Raw genomic sequence first — 23250 nt, 5'->3', positions numbered from 1 at the left:
TAGAAGAAAATAAAAAATCACTGTAGAAGAAATTTTAAGGTGTGAGACATGAAGGCCGGTACCAGACCACTATTCTGGGAAGGGGAAAGACAATTTGAAACAAAAAAAAAAAAAAAAAAAAAAAAGCTAGTAGTTTTTCATCCATTGTTTTCAAAGATGAAAAAGCATCTGGTTGGGCGAGGGGAAACAAGCACAGTCACAGGTTGCAGAAGGGAGAGTGCTACGCTTTGGATCTGAAACATCATCCAAATGCCCATGTGCTAAAGGTGTGGCCCAGCCTGTGGTGCTACTAGCAAGAACTTTTAAAAGGTGGTACCTAGTTGAAGGAAGGTAGGGCCCTGGGGAAATACCCTTGAAGTGATTATTGGGCCCTCTGCCCCTTTGGGTCTCTCTGATTCCTGGCTACCATGAGGTAAATAGGCTTCCTCTGCCACATGTTCCTGCAATGGTGTACTATGCTGCCATAGGCCCCAAACAATAAGGCCAAGCAAACATGGACTGAAACTTCTAAAACTGTGAGCCAGAATAAACCTTTTCCTTTAATTAACTTGATTTTTTTCAGGTATTTAGTCATAGCAACTAAAACTAGCACAGAGAGATAACAAGCAACCGAATTTATAGAGACCAACTTGGGAAAATTCACCACAGCCTAAAATGCAAATACCGTTCACTCTGGTAAGTCCATCTGTGAGAATGTAGCCTACAGAACTTATTGCAGCCTTGCTTATAACAAGCAAATGATCACAACAACTTATCTGTCATTACAGGAGGCTGGTTGCATAAGTTATGGTATACCTGTAAAATGAAATATTACACAGCTATAAAAAAGAAAATGAAAGTTCTTTAAGCATGGAAAAGGATTGCTCTCAGCTGCCTAATACACCAAAGAATAAAGAGCTTGCTTGATATGCTGCAGCAGCTAGAAAGACTTGATTTTTTTAATCCAGTTCCACCCTTAACTATCTGTGTGGCCTTTAATTTGCAGAGACTCAGGTTCTTCCCCTACTATCTCTCTCTTCTTATAATGTTTATTTGGGAGATAAACATCTGGTTGGGCTCAGTAATCATGGGATCACTCCAGCCAATGGTCACTTACGCCTTTAAGCTCACCTAAGACCCACATCTGTTAATGCTCCGGCAAGCAACTGGTAGGAAAGGACTGTTAAGGAATTATAAACCCTTCAGAGCATCTGTTCATGGAGCTGTTAAAATCATGTTTAGATTTTCTACCATGTGTAATGCTAAACAGAGATCCTCTATTTTGAACTTAATACCATACAGAGTGTTTTTGAAAAAAAATAACAAGAACTGCCCACCAAGATTTATTGCCAGGTATAAAAGCGAAGAATAGTTTTGTACTATAATTGTTGTTTTTTAAAAAGGGGAGAAGTTAAAGGAAAAAAAAATGTGTGTTGTATATGTTTAGAATCACTCTTAAAGGATAGTCAAGAAACCAGTAATACTGCAAGTGGTGACACGTTCTCACTGGGAGCATAAGACCCAGGGCACCTGGGCAGTGGATAGGCGGGATGAGGATTTCTCATAGTCTTTTTTTATCCTCTAAAATTTTGAAGTATGTGATTATATTGTTTACCAAAAATATAAACAACCACTTAAAATAAATACAAACACCAAAGGTATGTTCTCTGCAGCTGGCAGCACCTTCGGCTCACTCCCCTCTGTCTTCCTGAGGCTCCCTCAACAGTGCTCAATGTCCTCCGCTGTCCCAGCTCTGGGGCTCTCTGCCCCTGACCAGGGACCCAGATCACCTTCCTCACACCTGTGGGCTATAACTGTTGCCTCCTCTCATCCCTCCTGGCTCCACCGCAACCTGAGTTTCACTCCCACACCTCTGTTTCACCAGGACATGATCCACACACAGGTCATCTAAAACCTTCTTGCTGCTGCATTCAAGAGCTTCTCAGCCACACTCTCCTGGAACTCACACACATTGGTCCTTTTTTAAACTTACTCCTTCTTCATCTTCTGTTTCACAGTACTGGAGTTTTCATTTTATACTTCACCACTTTCCTTCTTCATCCTGACCCCTAGGTACACATATCTTCCAAAGCTCAAGCCTCATTCATCTCTCCTTTTCTTTCCTCCATATTCCCAGAGTAAGGGCTCCCTCATTTTTAAAGCCCCTGAGCATCTCTATGATGAAAGACTCCAACACCTTGACCTGTAGGCCAACCTCCTCTACCAGCTCCAGTTCTCAGAAGAAATGAACATCTCTTCCTGGCTGTCTCATCCTGACCTGGCCTCTCCCTGCTCTGATGAACTCCCATCATCCAGCCCCTCTGACTGCCTGTCCTCTGAACTTGTGTACAAAGGCCAGAGGTCCCATGATCCTATCAGGCACCCAGCCTGAAATGTTTGTGATTCCTGCCATAGACAGGAATCTGAGCTCACAGGGTGGACTGGGGCTGAGGATCTTCCTGTCCTTGCCCCCTCCAGCCAGCCTCTGAATCACAGCAAGTCTTCCCTGGAAATTATGCTGTATGATTTCCTTCCTCTACATTTTCACTGACCACCCAACCTCTGGACTGTGTTATAAGATTACTCCACAGCTTCTGAATCATCCTGTTGTTTAGTCAACTGAAATTCAATGATGATATATGACAATACTAAGATGAATCAGGCATGCAGACAGGTATATTTGAAGTCAAGAGAACAGAAAGAAATTTGAGAAGAGATAAAGGGCAATGGGAGTTCATGAGATGGAGATGTCCCTCCCAGAGAGCGGGCTTCAAGAAAATTTTTCATGCAGCAGAAATGACATGAGAACTGGATAGACAGGATTAGCTGAATCTAGACATGAATAAAGGTATTCATAGAGTCATATCAGGACTTAATCCCCGTCCTGCCTCTTAATACCCTGTTTCTTAGACCAATTTACATGATGCTCATTTTCCTCAATCACAAAACATAGGTAATAACATATTTTGCTCAAAAGCTTTATGTTAGGCTTAAATGGATGTGTAATATTGTATCTCGGAATACAATATGGAGTGGGAAAATAAGAAAGGAGGATGACATATAAATTGTAACAATATACAATGATAAATTAAAGGTATATCACACAATGGTTGCCACAGGTTTCGAAGAGGGGGAGTTGTGACCACAAAGCGGCAACAGAAAGGAAACTCTGGAGTGAGCTTCTGTGCTCTGACTGTAATGGTTATACAAATTTAAGCATGAATTTTAACTGATGGACCAGTGTGACCCCGAAAAAGGTCAGTTTTACCATAGTAAATTTATAAGGTATTTACACACAAAAAAATGTTTTCATGAACATACACAAACACAAAGCTGTCTTTGGCAGGGTGAAAAGTGGGATGGATTAAAAACAATGCAGTGAGGGCCTCGCACAGATTAGTAAAGACAATGTGCCATGCACAGGGGAGGAGGACTGTCCTTTGTGTCTGGGACAGGAGAGAGAAAGACCCACAGGAGGGTAAGTAATTGAGGAAGTGATGATGAGGCAGAAAAAAAGAGACAGTTCTGAAAAATGTTATCAGCAAGTCCCATGACTTTTTTTTTTTTAACCATTATAGCCATCAAGCCAAGTTTGGCATAGTGTGCTGTGAGAACAAAGTTAGACTATGGAAGGATTGTATATAAAAGGGAAGTAAGAAGTTCCTCTTTAGTTAGAGGCGGACCAAGCCTAGGGATGTCTTTAAAAGTTTTAAAGGTTTTAAAAAGCTATTAAAGAAGAAAAAGTTGTAATTTAGGACAGAAGAGATGAGTGACAGAACCAATACTAGGCTAGGGTATATGAGCTTAATAATGCAGAATTTTTGCTGTTTCTTCAGAACTTTAAAGACCATGATAATCAGAGTCAGTCCCATGGAGAACCATAGGAGCCTTCAGATAAGGTCAGGGGCATAAGAGTATGGTCAACAGAAGTCAGCCCCAGCCAGAGGAGGGCTGGTCAGGATAAGGTAGTGGTAGGACTTACTTCTGACTTTTGAGTTCTGCACTAGATATATGTACTTAAATTATTATAAAAGTAAATTTTTATACAACTTAAAGAGATCATCAGTGACCCTGACAAGCCTAATTCAGTATAACAGTAGGAAAAGAAGCCAAACTATAATATAAGATGAGAATGACTCAAGGATGAGAAAATGGGGACATTACCTATGGCGATCTCGTTCAAGAAGCCTGTCTCAAAGGGGAGAAAAGCAGAGTGACAGATGTTTGTTTTGCTTTGAAGACAGCAAAATCTAAAGCATTTTGAATTACTGATGAGAAAGACCTAGTAGAGGAGAGGTGAACAATGCAAAAAGATACAGGAGATGATTAGGAGGCAGTGGAAGGTCTGCAGTCTCAGAGTAATGGAGAAGGGTGTGCCTTTGTCAGAAATGTCGTAGATGCTGATGGAGGCTACTCAACATTCACTCACTCTTCTTATACCCTCTGGCCTAGGTGAAGCTGCTCTAGGGTGGACCTGTCCAGTCTAAGCCAATCAGTAAAATCCCTAGTCCTCAGATACAGTGATTGTTCCCAGAATGGACATGTGGCCTGATGCTGGCCAACAAGATCTAAGGAGGCATTTGGTGGGGATAACAACTTAAAAAAAAAAGTGGTTCCCTCTTTTCTGAAAGAGCTGCAGGAAGCCACTTCTCTCTTTTGCTGAAAGGGAACGAGAACGTCTGTAGCCCCAATTGCAGCTGGCAGCCATCCGATAACCACAAGGGGAAATGCCCCCCCCCCCCCCCGCCCCGTGAAGACAACACTTGGAGTGAAAGCTGAAAAGATCCTGTATCCTTCATAATGAGCCACTGGATCAATGGGCCCTAGAGCCTGACCTTCAACTGAACTTCTAGGAAAAGAGCCACATTGGCTGGGGTGTCCAGTATTCACAGCCTCTCTCACTGATAAATATCTTTTCCACTGTGACTAAAGAACAAGACACTTAGTGGGGTTATAACTTAGTGGAAGAGTGCTTGCCTCGAATGTGTGAGGCACTGGGTTTGATTCTCAGCACGCATATAAATAAATAAAAAAATAGAGGTCCATTGAGAACTAAAAAATATTAAAAGAAAAAAAGAACAAGACACTTGAAGAGGCAGGAATGAAGAGAGATGATGTCACATGGCATGTTTACATTTTTGTCTGTAAAGTAAAAAAGTGATCTAAAGGCTAAGAATGGGAGGGATCTGTAAGGAGTACAGAGCTTAGGGGGAAAGATGAAAACCAGACCAAATTGCCCAGAGAAATAGATCACCACTCCATGGAGACAATCTCTGGGCTTGCCAAAGTAGATGAGCAGAACAGGGGGGAAAAAGAGTTGGGGGCATCAGTGAAATAGTGGGGATGAACCGCAGGCTAGTCTAGGGAGGGAGTGAAAGCAGGAATAAGCACGAATGAGTAGATGAATAAAACAAAGGGGTAAAGATGCCAGACACCTTCTTGGATCAAAGAACAGGAAATGAGAGCACTAAGAAGACAATGCAAAGACAGGTCCTAGTAAGCAAAGTCAAGAGTCCCCAGAATAACATAAAGCAGGACTGTTAGTGCAGCACCCTCCCCACCCCACTGCCACCCTAGCTCCTGAGTACTATTCCAGAATTAGATGTAGTGAAAAATTTAACTCTAACTGAAGGTGGATGGACATGGATAAGAAATCCAGAGGGGCCTCGTTCTTCCTACATCACCCAGAACCAGGTGCACATCAGTAGGCTGGAGGAGAAATGTTTGCAAGTTTTTGTTTCTGAAAGCTCTGTAAGGAGAAAGGATATCCTGCGGAGAAAAAAATCAGGAACATTGTAATAAAAAGCATCTCTTAAAATGGTCTTGGTAAAGGACTCACCTCTGCATTCATCTTGGTCTCTTCCTTCAGTGGCTGTGAAAACAAAAGCATAGGTTCAGGACCCTAATGGTATCACCCCGAACTCCATACTCCTTCATGCTAGCCCACTTCCTCCTCCAATACTTCCTGTCCCACCAGTCCCATCTTCCCCACCTTGTGCCCACCCACAGGGTATCCAGTCAGTGTCTTCTGTACTGGGGCTGGTGGTGGCCAACTTCCCTGGAACATCATACCAGCGATGTTTCTTACAGAAGGGCATTTCCAAACACCAAGGTCCCTCTCCTATACTGGAAGAACAGCTGGAAACATGATGCCTCCATGAAAACCATGCATTTCCCAAAGTTGGTGCTTGGAGAAGACAGCTTTTTATTTGGCTTTCTTTTATGAATACAAGCAAGGTAATAAAATGTAGTTCTTTTTTCCTGTCCTAGTGAGTTTCCATGGGACTTAAATATATTATATTAAAAGAACAGCTTGGAGGCTACTCTGAACCCTTAGCATTAAGAAGGAACAAGGGAGCAAACAGGTGAGCAGGAATCAGAGGCATGAGGAAAGAAAAGGGACAATAAAGGGAGATAGAAGAGAGAAAGAAAAGAAATAAAAGAGGAAATGTTGGGCTAGGTTGTGGCTCAGTGGTAGAGCACTTGCCTAGTATGTGTAAAGCCCTGGGTTTGATTCTCAGCATGACAGAAAAGTAAACAAACAAACAAATAAATAAATAAAGTCCATCAACAACTAAAAAAATACTTTAAAAATAATGTGACGGGTTGGGGTTGTAGCTCAATGGCAGAGTGCTCACCTAACACGTGCGAGGCCTTGGGTTCGATCCTCAGCACCACATAAAAATAAATAAATAAAGGTATATATATTAAAAAAAACAACAACAATGTGACATGGCATAACAGTGGTAGCAAATTTCAATGTATTCCTGGGACTGTTTATTGAAAATGTCTATTTCGGGCTCCACCCAGGTCTGGCCCAGAAAGCCTGGAGGGGAGGGGAGGCTGACAATCTGCATTTTCATCAGGCATCCAGGAGACCATGTACAGAAAGTCAGAAGTCACTCCTGAATAAACACTAGAATTTTAAGTATAACAGAGACAGATAAAAAATTAACTTCTCATTCATTTTTTTCAGAGCTGCTAGGATTGCTACTTTATTTTAACTAAGACTTGGCAGGTAAGGGCAGGGCAAGTGGATAATCAGAGGTGAGGGAGGAAGGACTAAATATACCTCTCTGGCCCCTCCACCTGGGTGTGATGTCCAGGAGGCCAACGGGGAGAAAAGGGACTTCTATGGCCTGTGAAAATGGAAGGCTGAGGTAACCCTATCCTTGGCCTAGCCCTGCGTGTGATCTTGCTTTGGTTTGGTTTGATTAAGCACAGGGATGATAATAATCAAATAACAGTGAAATGGGATAGATAGCATCCATAAAACCACACTACCACCTTGTTGGAGTTGGGGATGCAATCAGTGGTGAAGCGCTTACCTAGCTAGTCCTGGGCTCTGGGCTTGATCTCCAGCACTACAAGAAAAGAAAAAAACAAAACAAAACAACCTTGACTCTGGGAAACTCACCCTAAGACCACCTGGGGAAGGCTTTATGTTGAGAGGAACATGTTTCTAGCCTTCTCCTCCCTTCTCTTTTCCCACTTCTTCCTGCTTTGAGAGTGGGTCTCATGACATGGTGAGTACACATGCTGTCTTTTCTTCTGCAGTCTGGTGCCTTTTCCTATCTCCTAGCAAATATTTAAAACGGGATCTTGCTAAAAGAAAACCTCAAAAAGCAGAATGTGACAAAACGAGTAGATTTTCTTCTCAGATCCCAGGAAGTCAGTAAATGTGATGTCTTCTTATGCATAAAATACCTCAGAATGATGACCAACACACTGAGAGCTGGGGGCATGGGAGGAGCCAGGACTACATGAAGGGTGTATGTTGGACAACAGTCTGGACCATAGAGGCCCCTGGACAGCATGCTGTTTGCCCTCCCAACACTCTGCTATGCTTCACTTCAAGAACTTAAAAGTTCCACTGGGCATGGGGATGCATGCCTGGAATCCCAGAGACCAGGAAGGCTGAGGCAGGAGGATAGAAAGTTCCAGACCAGCCTCAACAACTTAGTGAGGGCATAAGGACTTAGCAAGACCTTATCTCAGAATAAAAAATAAAAAGGGCTGAAAATGTAGCTCAAAGCAATCCCCAGAACCGGGAAAAAAAAAAAAAAAAAAGCAATGTAAAGCAAGATTCTGCCCCTGCCCCACATTCTGCCATCTTCTGCACCATGTCTGTTAAACAGCCTTGGAGTTTGAGCCTTTATTTGCTCTGACCCCAAAACAAAACACAATCAGGTACAGAAAGTCCAGATGTATCTCTGGGGAATGAAGAGCCTGCCTGTGACCCGTGAGACCAGAATTCTTGGCCTGGCCTAGTCACCCACCAACTGTGCAATCAAGGCTTGGGCATGTTGTCTCCTGTTGGAGACCTGTACCTAGAAAAAGGAGGGGGCAGAGGAACTTAGATAAGCTTACATGACCCTATACTATCTTTCAGTGCTGACATACTATTTGTGGTTGTTCTCTTTTGGTTTAATTTTCTTGGGTGTTTATCTTGGTTAACTGAAGGGTCTTTGCCTCTCTCTGATTCCAAGGGACGGACAGACACAAGTAAACTAGGTCAAGCTCAGAATATCAGAATTATGAAACTGCTGCCATCCAGGCTCCAGGTGGAAAAAAGCTTGAAACTTGTCCTTGGCTTTACCTGCCACTCACCCAAACAAAAGCCACCCCTTCCCCAGTCCTTCCTAGCCCCCCCCCCCCATCTGTTCCACAATCTCCTTTTCTTTCCCCTAACCATTTCAAAAGCTTCTACCTTTAGCAAAAGTGATCTTGATATAATTGGAGGGAAATAATGTAACATGTGGCAAAGTACTCTTATTAAGGAATAAATGTCTAGTATACTTAAACTTGGAAGGTATGTCCATATATTAAAAGAGCTGCATATTAACTGAAATGATGCAGAACAATGTGCAACTCAGTTTCAAAACTGGGCTGAGATCAGGACATACCAGGGTCCTACACATGTCCTTAGGCATTTTACCCTCCAGAGGGTCCAGATCATAACCTCGGTCTCCTACTGCTTAAAGACTAGTTCTTTCTGGCCCAGTACATAGGAAAACATGAACTGCTAGAACACTGAGCATACCCAGTACAACTCCCAAGTGGGAGTCAAAGACATGCAAATTTTCCACACTTCTAACTTTTGTTTCTAACATGTTAAAAGCCTAATAATTATGTTTTTAAAGATCTCTAGAGAAAAAACATTTTTTCTCTTTAGCAAAACAACAAGCAAGATTTCATAATGTATTATTTGTGTCCTTGATATTAATCATATAAATTATTTTATTTCATATTATTTCACTATTTTGTTTCCTAGGCAGTTTGGTTAAGGGGTGGTAAATTCTCAGGTTTCAGGTGAAAACTTTAAGCCCCTTTCAAAATGGAGGTTTTCTCATAAGGTTTCTGAGACAGAAAAAAAGGGAAAGAGTTAAGCTATAAGGAAAAAAAAATCATTATGTACAAGTAAGTATAAGGTATATGAAATAGCCAACTATTTACTCAGGTCCCAACAAATATTTTAGTGCCCCAAACAGCACAAAATGAAATAGTAATGATTAAAAACAACAAATAAAAACATAACAAGGGCTGGGGCTGTAGCTCAGTGGTAGAGCACCCACCTCGCACGTGTGAGACACTGGGTTCATGCCTCAGCACCACATAAAAATAAATAAAGATATTGTGTCCAATTATAACTAAAAAAAATATTTAAAAACAAAACAAAAAACCCTTAAATCCTGCAGTAGCCCCCCCACCCCCACCCAACAACAACAAAAAAAACCCAAACAGAATGACCTGGCATTCCTTCATGAAACAAAGCCAGAGGCCTTAAGCAGTACTGGATGACTATCTGTATATCTGCATAAGAAGGGGAGCCAGAGAAGACTCAGAGTAAAGGAAGGGGATCAAGAGAGAGAGGGAAGATAGAAGGGGGGGGGGTACTGGGGAAGGACATCTACCAAATTATGTTGTGTCCATATATGAATATAGCACAAAGAATCCTGCCTATATGCATATAATTATGATGCAGTAATTGACATAATAATAATAACAATAATAAAAAAGAGATAAAAATAATAATAAAAAGAGAATAAAGCAGAATAAGTGATCAAGGGGAGGGAGAAATGGAGAGAAATGGAGGAAGGGGGAATGACACTGATCAGATTATGTTGTATCATGTACAAATATGACAAAATGAATCCCACTACTAGTGTAATTATAACATGTGGGAGGCCAACCTAATGGGTGACTGAGTTACACTCCCCAGCTGGGTGCTGAGGCGCTCAATCACAGAAATGGGTGTCTTGCTACAGCCCCATGGGTGAAGCTATGCTCACCTGTTCCTTTGTAATATAACCCCTTGCCCTGTTTAGGATAGAATCTTCCATGGAAGTGCCTTGTGTGTGTCCCCTCCTCTTACTGTGCCCTTGGGTGTGGCCTACCCAGGTGTCAGTCAACCTGCTGACAGTGGACATCATGAACATAGACTCAGCCTCCTGAAACCTGACCCCTTGCCTCATTTGAATAGCTTCTCCTCAATAAAAGGGGTCAGCGCGTGCTCTCTCTCTCTTTCTGCGGACCCTTAAGGTCAGAGGAGCCGTCACAGCAACCCCAAAGAAAAAGGTATTTGTGTCTCTTGTGTGGTTATTTCGTGCAGCCCAGTTAGCCCAGTTTAACTAGAGTGACCCCTGAGCCTTTTAGTTGCGAGAACAGAAACCTGGCAATAACACACCAATTTAAAAACAGAGAGAGAAGAAGTGGAGTTTGAGAACCTTCATTCTGCAGAGGCACAAAGACCCTGGGGTGTTAAGGCTAGATGACAGTTCTGCTGGCCCCTGTGCTGTCCCATGCTCTAGGAAGCTGGCTGTCTGCCATCCTTCAGTTTCCAGTTGGGTTTGGCCAATGAAGAATCAGAGGGTGGAGAGCAGAAAGAGAAAGACTTGTATCCCACTTGTCTGGTCCCACAGGGGGCTGCTCTGGCAGTGGCTGCATTCTCTCATGGCCACTACAGCCCTGGAGAAGGCAGCTTCTTTTCTAGTGCTTCAGTTTCCTCCACCCCATCCCAGCTCAGTACCACAGTCCTCCCTGTCCCTTCAGACAAGAGTAGGGAGCATGGTCCACTGAGGGTGGTCTACCCTCTTCCCTGGGTACCTCATCATCATGTGTTGGTTCCCCTAATCCTGCCATTTTTTTGTGAAGAAGAGACCTCTAAAAAGTTCTTTTCATTTTGTGCTTTTTCCTGTTAGGATCCTAACTGATACACTTGCCCACCAAAATCTCACAGCAAATTAATAGTACATCCAGGACAAAACAGCTTCCTTAATTTCTGATTTGTCTTTTGATTTCAGACTCTCTCACATGTACAAATAAGAATTTGAAACTCTTTAGAGCAGGTCAGCAACAATTTAGTGCTTTCCATTTGACCCAGTGGTTCTCACTGACATTTCTGATTGTCAGGCTAGGGGTGGCGGGTGTAAGTGTGCTACTGGCATCTAGTAGTTAGAAGCCACTAAACATTTCCCACCCCCAACACACACACACCCAACAAAGAGTTATCCAGCTGCAAATGTCAGTAATGTCAAGGATGGGTGGCTTATCATGGAGAACTGACTACAGTTGTAATATTTCTCCTCTTTCCCTGGGAAAGACCCTCTCAAGCACTTATAGTCATTGTCCCAAAGCCAGGCCACTGGCAGGAGCTATAATGAAATATCAAGGAGAGGGCGACCTTAGGGGATGCCAGGTGCTTGCCTGAGAGTTCAAGGTGAGTGACTCTCACATTCCAAATGAAGGTCTCTTTCATGGAGGAAACTGGATATTTCAAGACCTATCAAGGAAAATATGGGACAAAGACTGGAAATACACAGATGAAATATTAGTAGTAATTATGTCTTTGAGTGGTACAGTTTTTATGATGCTGCTTCTTTTCTTTTTTTTTAAATTGTAGATGGACACAATATCTTTATTTTATTTATTTATTGTATGTGGTGCTAAGGATTGAACCCAGCGCCTCACATTTGCTAGGCAAGCGCTCTACCATTGAGCCACAACCCCAGCCCCTATGATGTAGTTGCTTAATTGCTTACCTATATACTTTAAAATTTTCTATAAAGTTTAGTATAATTACTCAAAATTCTGAAAAGAGAAAGGATGCCATATTCACTGACTATCTCTTGCAGCCCTAATTCCTTAATTGAATAGAGTTTGGCAGGGCAATATATCAAGGTACCCTGATAATATAAGTCCACAGAAAATTATCATACAGCTAAGTATCAGGAAATGCTCTGCTTCCTTTCAATGTCATTTATATTTAGGTAATGAATAAATGAATGAATTAAGTTGCTAAGCATAGTCTACTTCTAAATGACAAGAACCATAGTACATACTAAGTTTACTTTTCCAGAGACAAATTTGAGATGTAATTACAAAAAACAATTTAGACCTGCACTGTCCTGTGTGGTAGCCACCAGATAGACACAGATGTCTATTTAAATGTAAATTAATTAAATATAGTACATTTCTTTTTTAATATTTATTTTTTAGTTGTAGTTGGACACGATACCTTTATTTTATTTATTTTTATGTGGTGCCGAGGCATTTCTATCATCACAGAAAGTGCTATTGGATAGCACTGGCACACTTTGCTCTTTTTTCCCCATATACTCATTTCCTGTGTTTACATTTTTTCTCTGCTTCCAATTTCTGGTTATATTTATAATTATCTGTTACCAACTTTGTTGTAAACTGCCTTTATTCACTTGTGAAATAATTCAGGGTATTAATACTTTTGAAATATCTATGTATATATAACCCTATTGCTGGGAGGTCACCCTCAATTTTCACCATAAGGCAGAGCCAATAACTCATAATTTGAAGACGTTTTCAGGAATGTAGTTCCCTGTCACAGAAACAATCTTCAGGATTTTTGTGCGTGTTTTTTTTGTTTTGTTTTTGTTTTCAGGTTTTTCATAAATGAAAAATTATACACTGTGCATTAATGAAAAGTTTTCAAACAGACACTATTGTTAAGACCTAATTTGAAGGAACAATAAGACATTTTCTTTGCAGAAAAATGTCTTTTTCAAATTCCAGAATATATGTCTAAAGATGAGCTTTTTTTTTTTTAGAATCCTAAATATACTACTATGGTACACACAAATGGCCCCACGTGGTATTAGTGATCTATATGATCATGTAAACAGACTCCTGGATATGCCAATGAGAATCAGGAATGAAAGTGCTGCCACAGTTTCTGCACGAGTCCCCTATCAGCCCCCAGTTCTGGTGCAGTGCTGCCTCTAGACAGAAGACCATTGCAATTTGAGTATTTTATCATATTTTACCCTTATTTTATTAAAAAAAGATTAGGAGTGATAATAAATATAGATGAAAAACTAAATACAATTAAAATAAAGTGATTATTAGATATGACCCAGCTGGTCATGGTGGTACATACCTGTAATCCTAGCTATTTGGGAAACTGAAGCAGGAGGATGGAAAAGTTCAAGGCCAGCCTGGGTAATTTAGTGAGATCTTGTCTCAGAGAATAAGACAGGGGAGGGGGGGTGCGGGAGACATGTGGCCAAGTGTGGCAAATCTTTGTTAAGCAAATGCTAATTGCATGGGCAAGGGAGTAAAAAGAATTTTTTAAAAAAGAAAAGAAATAAAGAACATGTATGAAAAACAAGAAAAACATTGACAATTACTCCTAAACGTTCAAGTACAGTTAGAGAACCTTTCATGCAAAACATTTCTTATAATACTTTGTCTACCATTTCACATCAGTGTTTTTTTTTCTGGAATGCATAATGTAAGGAAAAGATTTGTATATTTATCAATATAATCTTTTGGGACAAAAATGAGTAATATATCAATACCCTCTATTTCAGTAATTTCAAAAAATTCTTGGAAATAATGCCACAGAAATTACAGTAGTTATGAGGAGGAGTTCCTTTAGGACTGTATTGCTTGCTTTATAGATAATGATGAGCTAATATTTTTTGAATCTTTACCACAATGAAAATCATGCTGTAAGTTACTTAGGTTTACTAAGTCATTTATTCTGCATAACCATCCAGCCAAGCATTATGATTATCCATAATATTTCTGATAAGTAAACTGAGGCACCAAGAGATTAGCTTAATATGCCCAAGATCTCACAGTAGTGTATGACGGAAAATTCATATGACATAATGTTAAGTGAAAAAATATCAGGGTCCAGAACAGTATATAAAGGATGCCTCAAATTTTTAAAAGTAGGATATGAACTCATTAGCAATATTCCTGAGCACTACATGTCTAGAATGCATTTTGCAAGAATATTAATTCATTTACCCCTCACAAAATGCCTACGAAACACACTTCACAGTTTCCAAAGAGGAAAGTGTGGCTAGGAAAGGCTAAGACGCTTTCAGTGAGGGACACCCTCCTGACATTTCAGAGTCCCAGGGTAGAATCCCAAGTCCCCATGCTGGAGGCCTCCAGTAGAACCACTCGTTCAACCCAGCCGCCTAGACCGCGGGGAACACATACACTGCACCGGCCCCCCTAAGGTCTACCTAAAAACCGAAACCATAACATTTAAAAATGAAATACAGATTTTTTTTAAGTGTCTTGTTTATTTGAAAGAGCCCCTCGTAAGCCCGCGGAGACTCTTGTCCTCCCGCGTGCCGGGCCTTGGGCAGGGCAGGGCAGGGCTAGGTAGGCGGCGCCACTGCATCCCGCTCCAGCAGCCGTGGCCCAGGCCGGCGATTGGTGCAGGGCCTCCTCTGGCCTTTAAGGCCCTTTAAGCGCCTGCCCGAACGCTTTAGGAAAGTCGTGTCGTTCCCCGTTCTCCGTCACGCACCCTGGTTCCCCCACGCGTGCCCGGCTGCTGTCCTCCAGTGCGCACCTTACCTGATGCCAGTGGGCACCGAGCTCGAGCCCTCCGCTTAGCCTCCCGGCGCCGCCGCCGCCGCTGCTGCCAGGTCTGCGGAGCGGAAGGTTGCCCGGCTCCCGATTGGCTGCCCCGCCGGGGGGCGGGAGCGCCCCGAGAGGAGGTAAAGGGAGGCGTCTCCGCCGGGCTGGTCCTCTGGCTGTGCTGGCTCAGCTGCTGAGCTACCTTCGTGCCCTGGCCTGCTCCCTGCACCAATTTGGGCGACGAGAGATTAGGGTCTCCTGACCCCTAACGGTGTGTCTTACCCTAGTGTGGAGGGCTTCGCAGCCTTTTTGTCCACCCCGATTCCACCAATGGAGCCGGCTGGGACTTTTTTGGGTTAGTGACCCAGGCTCAACGGAACAGGCTTATTTTTGCCCTTTGTGTAAATGTGAGAAGTGTAGATTCCTGGAGGCTAGCGATTCCCTGTCTGTGGGCGACTAGGAAATGAACACTTTCCTAGGGAACGTCCTGTCTTTTATCCAACAGGTAATGACCTAAGAATAGGGACCTGGAGGGGAAGAAGCAGAGAGCAACTGGGCAGAGTGTGGGGTCTAGCCTAAAGGGACTGGGGGAGACCAGGGAGAAACCGGAGAGGAGGTAAGATGAAGGAATGAAGTCTCTTTGATCTCAAAGACAGGAGTCTGACTGGTAAAGTGGACTGGTGTTTTCCCCAACAAAAAGTTCTCTTCCTTTATTCTGTTAAACTCCAGGTGAGGCTTTGTTGGTTGCAGAGAGAGAAGGCAAGTCTTTGTATCCTGGCTTTTATCCCCAGGTTGGACCTGTCTCATGAACCCCTACTCCTTTGCTCATCTGCATCCTTGAGAGTATATTTCAGTCTTACCATGTCCAAACCCGTGTCCCTAATCTTACTTTTCTCATTTCTTCCCATTCTCAGTGACAATTCTCTCCTTCCAGTTGTTCAGGCCTAAAACATTTCAGTTATCCTTGACTCATGGTTGCCTTCTAGCGGCCAGGAAATTGTCTTGGCTGGACTTTCCTCACATACCCGTAGTCTGACCAAATCTTACATATGCTTCCACCGTCTCCCACCTGGGTCATTTCAGCAATGTCCTCCATGGTTTCCCTACTGTTTCGTCGAAAGTGATCTTAAAAAATATCAAGTCAGATCAAATCCATTTTCTGCTCAAAACTTTCCTGTCAGTTTCCCACTTAGAGTAAGAACCAAAGCCCAACATGAGCTGCTCTTCCATTACCCTTACAACCTCACCTACTGCTACCTCTCGCATGACTCCCTTTGCTCCATTCACTTTGGCCTCCTTGCTATTCCTTCCTTCCTTATCTATCTATCTATCTATCTATCTATCTATCATCTATCTTACTGATTATGATCCATCTCTTCTATCTACCCTCCCTTGCTCTGGCCTCTTGGGCCATGATATGCCTTTTCTTGCCACAAGAAGCATGTCATAGTTTGGCAAGGCCTAGGTCATAAGCCAAAATTTGTATTCTGAAAGTACCATCATTTTTAAATAAACCCACAAGGGGAAGGAGTGTTCCACAAAATGAAATACTGAATTCTGTTACTAGAAGACATGCTGACTAGGCAAGAAAAGAAAAGAAAAAAAACAATCACTTGCTGAGTGAGATTTACCCAAAGGAGTTTTCTGAAAGCCTGTGAAAGAGAATCTACACATCCTTGAAGACAGTTTAAAGGATGTGAACTCCAAAACTTTCATGTGAACTCCCAACTTTCTTGAAATGTCCTATTATGAAGGTATTAGCACGTTTTATATTCAGTTTCAATTCCTTTTTTAAATTCCCGTTGTACATCGTATAACCTTCTCCAACCCAGTAGGACAGAGGGATAGTAACAGGCTGTCTTAGTCCACAGTAGCAGAAAATAACTCACTTGTACAGGAAATATACTAGGGCTCCAGCTCCACTTCTGTCATTCTCTTTGCTCTTTCCCCACTTTGTGAAACAGGATATTATTGACTCCTTTTATTGACCCATATATTATTTTCCCTCTGCAAAACATATTGACCAATAATAAATATTCACCACTTTTATATGGCACCCCTGCTTTTTCCCTACCATCTGGGCGAGGAAGAGTCAGTGTAGTAGGTGGTTAAATTCTGTCCCTGAGAAAGATATACTGCGATCCTAACCTTTAGTTCTTCAGAATGTGATCTTCTTTGGAGATAAAATCTTTACAGAGGCAATCCAGTTAAAAATGAAGTTATTAGTGTGGGTTCTAATCCAGTATGACTGGTGTTCTTAATGAAAAGGGGAAATTTGGACACAGACTTAGAAGATGGCTAGGTTAAGATAGAGAACTGGAGGGATGCATTTGCAAGCCAAGGAATGCCAAAGATTGTCAGGCAAATTACCTGAAGCTAAGAAGAAGCATGGAACAAGCCATCCCTTACAGGTTTAATAGATAGCATGACCCTACTGACACCTTGATTTCAGACTTTAAGACTCCAAAACTATGAGACAATGAATTTGTCTCATTATAAACCACCAGTTTCTGACAATTTGTTATGGCAGTCCTATAAAAACTAATATAGTCTTATGTATGCCAATGCCAGTTATACCTTTTATTGTACTCATGCAATTTGAGTAAATGTGTGAACCCATGAATTAATGCAAAAATAAGTTGTTTATGAGAAAATTAAGTAAGATATTTTGGAAAGACTCAATAGAAGTGGGTCATTGAAGAATTTGCTTTTGGATTGGATATGGGAAAGCAATTGTGACCTGTTGGAAGAAAAAAATGTAGGGTTCTGCACTCAAAATTACTCAGAAAGTAAAATATCTTAAAGCTCTCCATTAAAGAAGTAAAAACTATGAATCTTTGATGAATCTTGGTGTGGTTCCTGCAAGGAAGATGATATGAAACTCTAATCTATAGTTACAGTCTCAAATTCATCCATTGATGAACACTATATTGATTCCATATCTTGACTATTGTGAATAGTGTTACATTAAATTTTTAAGTACAAATGTCTCATCATCATGCTGTTTTAATTTTCTTTGGATGTATACCCATGAGTGGGATTGCTGGATCATATGGCAATTCTATTTTTAATTTTCTGAGAAATAGCCATACTGTTTTTTATAATGGTTGTACATTCCCAAGAGGGCATGAGAATTCTCCTTTCTCCACATCTTCTCCAACATTTGTTATTGTTTGTCTTTTTGATGACAGCCATTCTAACTGGACTAAGATGATATCTCATTATGATTTTGATTTGCATTTCCTGGATGATTAGTGTCCCTGAGAAAGATATACTGCGATCCAAATGTCTATGCAGATCATTTGCTCATTTATAACAAAGACACTAAATTTTAAATTTGAGTTACTTCATGTGTACAAAATAGTAATAATACCCTTGTCACACAAGTGTTGTAACATTAAATGACATGAAGTATTTAAAGGGTCTACTAGTATTATATCTTTTTTTCTGTTGAAAGTGAGAGAAAACTCAATCTACAAAAGCTTATGCAAGAAGAGAATGTATTGACTTGTGACTAACAAAATTCTAAGGGTAACATTTACTCCAGGTAAGGTCCTAGAGCCCCTCCTTTTTTTTTTTTTTTTGGTCTATCAGCTACTTCTTCTTGTCCAATCCTTTGACAGAATATCTCTGGGAATATGGGAAAAGCAAATAGTTTTATATCCTCTTAAATGAAAGACCAGTGGCAAGAAGAACCTGCCTTATTCTCAGAGCCCCATAAAATAATTTATTGCACCTCCTTGACTCCAATTAAGCTACATAACTATCCCTTTGGGGTTGATCACTGTCCCAATGGAAAGCAATGATTTGCTTTGGAAGGAATAGGTCCAATGTGCTACATGAGGCAGGAAGACTGAGTAGCAGGAGGGAGCTCTACTGAGAGAACCTGGTACAGTATTAAGAGCAGGGAACTATGGATTTGGGGCAACTAAAAACATTAAACATTCATACACTGGCTCTAAGAGTGAGGCCCAGTAAGAAATCAGCATTAGCTGCCTCCCTTCAGTGTCTTGCACTCTTCCCTTCTGGCCCCTGTGAGAATGCTGACTTCCTCAGTGCAGATGTTCCTGGCATTCCCCCCACTCTGCTCTTCCCTCTGCTTTCAAATATTCAGCTATTAACCCAACCAATCTGCCAGATCAGGAAGTGGCAAATGTCCTCAGGCCCAATTCTGCTTTTCCAACTGCCTAGAATATGCTTAGTAGTCATTAGGGCCAATATCAGACCATTATTCCCACCTATCACCCCAATTCAGGCTAGTGCCTCCTTAGTAATAGTACATCATGTTGTGGCGAAATATTAACTTCTTCACTTCATGACTTTCGTGACTTCATACATTTAACTCATATCCTTAATCTTTGTCTTTCCAAACTTAAATCTTAGTTTTTATTTAAGACACCTGAGTAATTTATCCATCTTCTATCACTTGCATTGAGAAATTGAATTTTGTTCACTTCTTTTACTCTGAGAGTTTGGAGTAGATATCCATTCAGTAATCCACAGTTGGCCATTAAACAGAGTAGAATTAGTGATAGAAACTGTGAATCAGCTCCAATGTGCATTCTCTTGCTTTTGGTCCGGCACATTTTAGCTGGACGCATACTGCCCAGAATAAACAACATTACCTAGCCTCCTATGTAGCAAAGTGTGGTCATGAGCTTAAGTTCTAACTGGGAGTATGTCAACTGATGTGATTTGTACATTTTCAAGTCATTGTCCTTTAGAGGACAAGAGTGTGGCCTAAACTGCTCATTTTCCCCTCCTTTTTGACTAAAATTCAAATCCAGTGAATATACTGACTTGCTCATTTGAGTACATGGAAGACAGTAACATTTTAGAACAGGAAATGGCACATTTCTTCCATAAACAGCTATATAGGAAATATTTTCATTTATCTCTGTTATTACTACTCAACTCTGCCATTGCAGAAGGTATGCAACCATGAACAACATGTAAACCAATGGGCTGGGCTGTGTTTTAATAAAATTTTATTTCTAATCAGTGGTGAGTTGAATTTGGTCTGCAGGCCATAGTTTATGACTCCTAATCTAGGACTTAGTGAAGCAGCAATATGAAAAAAAAATCCCTGTGTCCTTAACACGGTTAAGGTACGAGAGGTAGTGGACCTTGAACTGGACTTCTACAAAGAGTTCTTTTTTTTTTTTTTAAAGCCATTGTATTTTGGGAAATTGTTTTTCAGGAACCATATCTTAATAAATTTTATTTTTAATCTATAAGCCAGTATCTTTTAATTTTTTGGAACACACATCTTAATCTTTCTCTTTCATTCTGTTTCTCTCTCTCCTCAAAGACTTGTCTCTGGTTATAGACTGGGTTGAATCCTAAAAATTCTTATGGAATCAGATAACTCTCAGACCACTCTCCCATTTTTACCAGCAAACTTCCTTCTTACTTATACATATTTCTTAATGTACAGAAGTCTGGCTCCTATTTCTGTCCTCCATCGCAACTGAAGATCCCTGTTGCCAATAAACATGTTTCTCATGCTTCACTCCACTTATCCTTTCTACTGCATGTATTATGTTGGCCAGACTCTGCAGCCCTTCCTCTAAGATGTTTTCCTTCTCTCTCATGCTTTCATGAAATTGTCACCCTGCAGACGTCTGCAACACTACTTCATTCTTGAATGTTTCCCCTCACACGTCTCTGACTGATTCAGCTTATCGACTCTCGTTAGTTATTCTTTCTTCGCCTGTTGCTTATGTTGATAATATGGCCAGTTGCATCCCTTCCTGGGTTCCCACAAATTCCCACGGCCTCTATAACGCATCATATTCTAAAGACTTACAAATATACACCTCCAGGCCAGATTGCTCTCTGAAGCTCCAAATCTATATGCCTAACTACATATCTTACTCCAGATGATTTCTGAATCTGTCACTCTCTTTGTGTTTATTAATTGGAGTTATATTCTGTGAATTTTTCCTCATCAGCTCTTTGGTTACCCTGAAATAGAATATATTCAGAAAAGGCAGGTAAATGCTTATTTATTTATTCCTTATTTATCTGTTTTCAGAAAACTTTGTTAGTGCTCTCACAGCCACCAAAAGGAATCATGAAATTTGTTTTCTTTATGTATCACTATAAACTCATAGATTTTCATATATTTAATGAATTTTGATTCAACATACTAATTATTTCTTTTGTTGTTCAAATTTAACCAGGTCATATTGATGTTGGTGTCTATTAACATGACTCTGCTAGTCTTTGATATTTCCTTGCTTTCAAATACAACAAGATATCCCAGGTACATTTTTCATGTTTCCTACCACATATCTGGAGTCAGCCATTTTTTTTTTTAATATTTATTTTTTAGTTATTGGCAGACACAACATCTTTGTTTGTATGTGGTGCTGAGGATCGAACCCGGGCCGCACGCATGCCAGGCGAGCGCGCTACCGCTTGAGCTACATCCCCAGCCCCAGCCATTTTTTTTTTAAAGAGTCCTCTTATCTTTGTTTTGTGTTGCTATGAAAAAATACCTGAAGCTGGGTACTTTACAAAGAAAGGAGATTTTCATATTTCTGGAGATTCAAGAGCGAGGTACAGGCCTCAACTCAGCTCTGGTTAATGCCACAGGATAGATAGCATCACAATGGTAGGAGCATATACAGAAGTCCAATTTGGGGAAGGATCCAGGCTCACTTACAACAATCCATTCTTTTTTTTTTTTTTTTTTTTATTTATTTATTTTAGTTTTTTTAGGCGGACACAACATCTTTGTTTGTACGTGGTGCTGAGGATCGAACCCGGGCCGCACGCATGCCAGGCGAGCGAGCTACCACTTGAGCCACATCCCCAGTCCCAACAATCCATTCTTATGGAAAGTAATCCAGTTCCATAAGGCCTAACCTACTCCTGTGAGCATTAATCCACTTATGGATTAATGACCTTATTACCTTCCACTAGGCCCCACCTCTTAAAAGTTCCACTTTAATACTGCTGCACTAGGAATCTAGGTTCTGGCATATACACCCTTTGAGGGCACAAATCGTAGCCAAACCATATTAGTTTGCAATAGGCTCAGGCTGCTCTGCAAGCTGCTGTGCCTCTTGGGCCATGTGACCCAGAAGATCCAAAAGTACTCAAGGTCTCAGTGGCGGATGGAGATATTGTTTGGAGCCTTATGATGTGCTAAGAGAAGTTTGCTAAGTCCTTGGGGATCATAATCATCATCACCGTCACCATCACCATCATCATCATTATCATTATCTGTAGGTTATTATTTTAGTCAGTTTTGCATTGCTGTGACCAAAAGACCTGGCAAGAACAGCATAGAGGAAGAAAGGCTTGTTTTGCCTCATTATCTCAGAGGCTCAGTCCATGGTCAGCCAGCTCCATAGCTCTGGGCTTGAGATGAATCAGAACATCATGACAGAAGGACACAGCGGAGGAAAGCAATTCGGAACTGTTATTATTCAAAATTAGAAAGCTTTTGGCTGATACTTCATTTGGGGGTTTATTTTTAAATATAAAGTTATTATTTCTCTTTCTTTGGGCCTTATCATTCTCTAGTGATGTTACTCTGCTCCTGACTCTTTTTTTCTCACAGTATCTTTGTATGAGATTCAACTGTGTGATCTGTTTTTTTGCTCTTGTTTAGGTGAGATGAGGCATGTGCGTGTGTGTATGTGTGTGTATGAGTGCACGTGTTTTGCTGGGGTGGAACCTAGGGCTTTGTGCATGCTAAACCCTTAGGACTTTGTGCATGCTAAACCCTCGCTGTACTACCTAGCTATGTTCCAACTCCTGAGATAAATATTTCTGTACTAATGGAGAAGGTAGGGCAAAGACAGCTTGCCTCACTGCATAGCTCTAGTGCTCCCCCTTCTGATGTTTTTATGAAATGTTCCCCCTTCCCTTTGGATTGCTCCTGGTTTCCTTTGCCCTTTTGTTCCTGACCTGCTCAGTTAGGATTCTACTATTAGCAGCTTCTCCTTAATGTGGGGCTTTATCGTCTATGAAAATTTTAGTCACAAAAATTGGGTTCATAGGGCTTAGACTGCTCCAGTCCTTCTACTCTTAATTAGGACTCGGAGTCTGCAAAGCTCTTTCCAAACTCGGTGGCTGTTGTCACATGGGCCTTGTGAGCATTTCTGAGAGGATCTGTGGTAACTGGAGGGTTATGCAGCTCTCAGGGCTACCAGAAAACCCTCGCCTTTTCTCCACCCCTCCTTGCATAGCTGTTGAGTTTTGTTGCTGTTGGAGGTTGCTTCCTATCTTTGAGAGTTTGAAAGAATAATTTTTCACCTATATCATTGATGTTGTCTGTGGGTTTTTTTGTTTGTTTATTTGGCTTTGTTGCCCTGTTTCTTCTTTTTGTTGGGGGTGGGGGTGGGGGGCTTCAGGGAATTAGAAAACATGATGTTACACGAAGAAGGGTAAAAGTATAAAACT

The 23250-nt window shown here is 41.2% G+C and overlaps 1 protein-coding gene across 5 annotated transcripts in view; it reads right to left on the bottom strand.

The window, feature by feature from the left end:
* Positions 1-23250, bottom strand: part of Blvra (biliverdin reductase A) — a 54692-nt gene that overhangs the window by 21419 nt on the left and 10023 nt on the right. The window contains exons 1-5 of one of the 5 annotated variants that reach the window (XM_027938322.2): positions 14830-14902; positions 7308-7343; positions 7052-7118; positions 6618-6646; positions 5819-5851 (exon numbers count right to left, since the gene is read on the bottom strand). In XM_027938322.2, coding sequence (XP_027794123.2) covers positions 5819-5830 — 12 coding nt within the window. In that variant the 5' untranslated portion in view covers positions 5831-5851; positions 6618-6646; positions 7052-7118; positions 7308-7343; positions 14830-14902. Of the gene's footprint in view, positions 1-5818; positions 5852-6617; positions 6647-7051; positions 7119-7307; positions 7344-14824; positions 15056-23250 lie in introns of those variants that run through there. The other 4 variants (XM_027938323.2, XM_027938321.2, XM_027938324.2 and 1 more) reach the window with 4 other exon arrangements.

Source organism: Marmota flaviventris, chromosome 1, assembly GCF_047511675.1.
Source record: "Marmota flaviventris isolate mMarFla1 chromosome 1, mMarFla1.hap1, whole genome shotgun sequence".
In the NCBI taxonomy this organism is placed as follows: Eukaryota; Metazoa; Chordata; class Mammalia; order Rodentia; family Sciuridae; genus Marmota; species Marmota flaviventris.
This window is presented reverse-complemented; position numbering and strand designations above follow the sequence as displayed.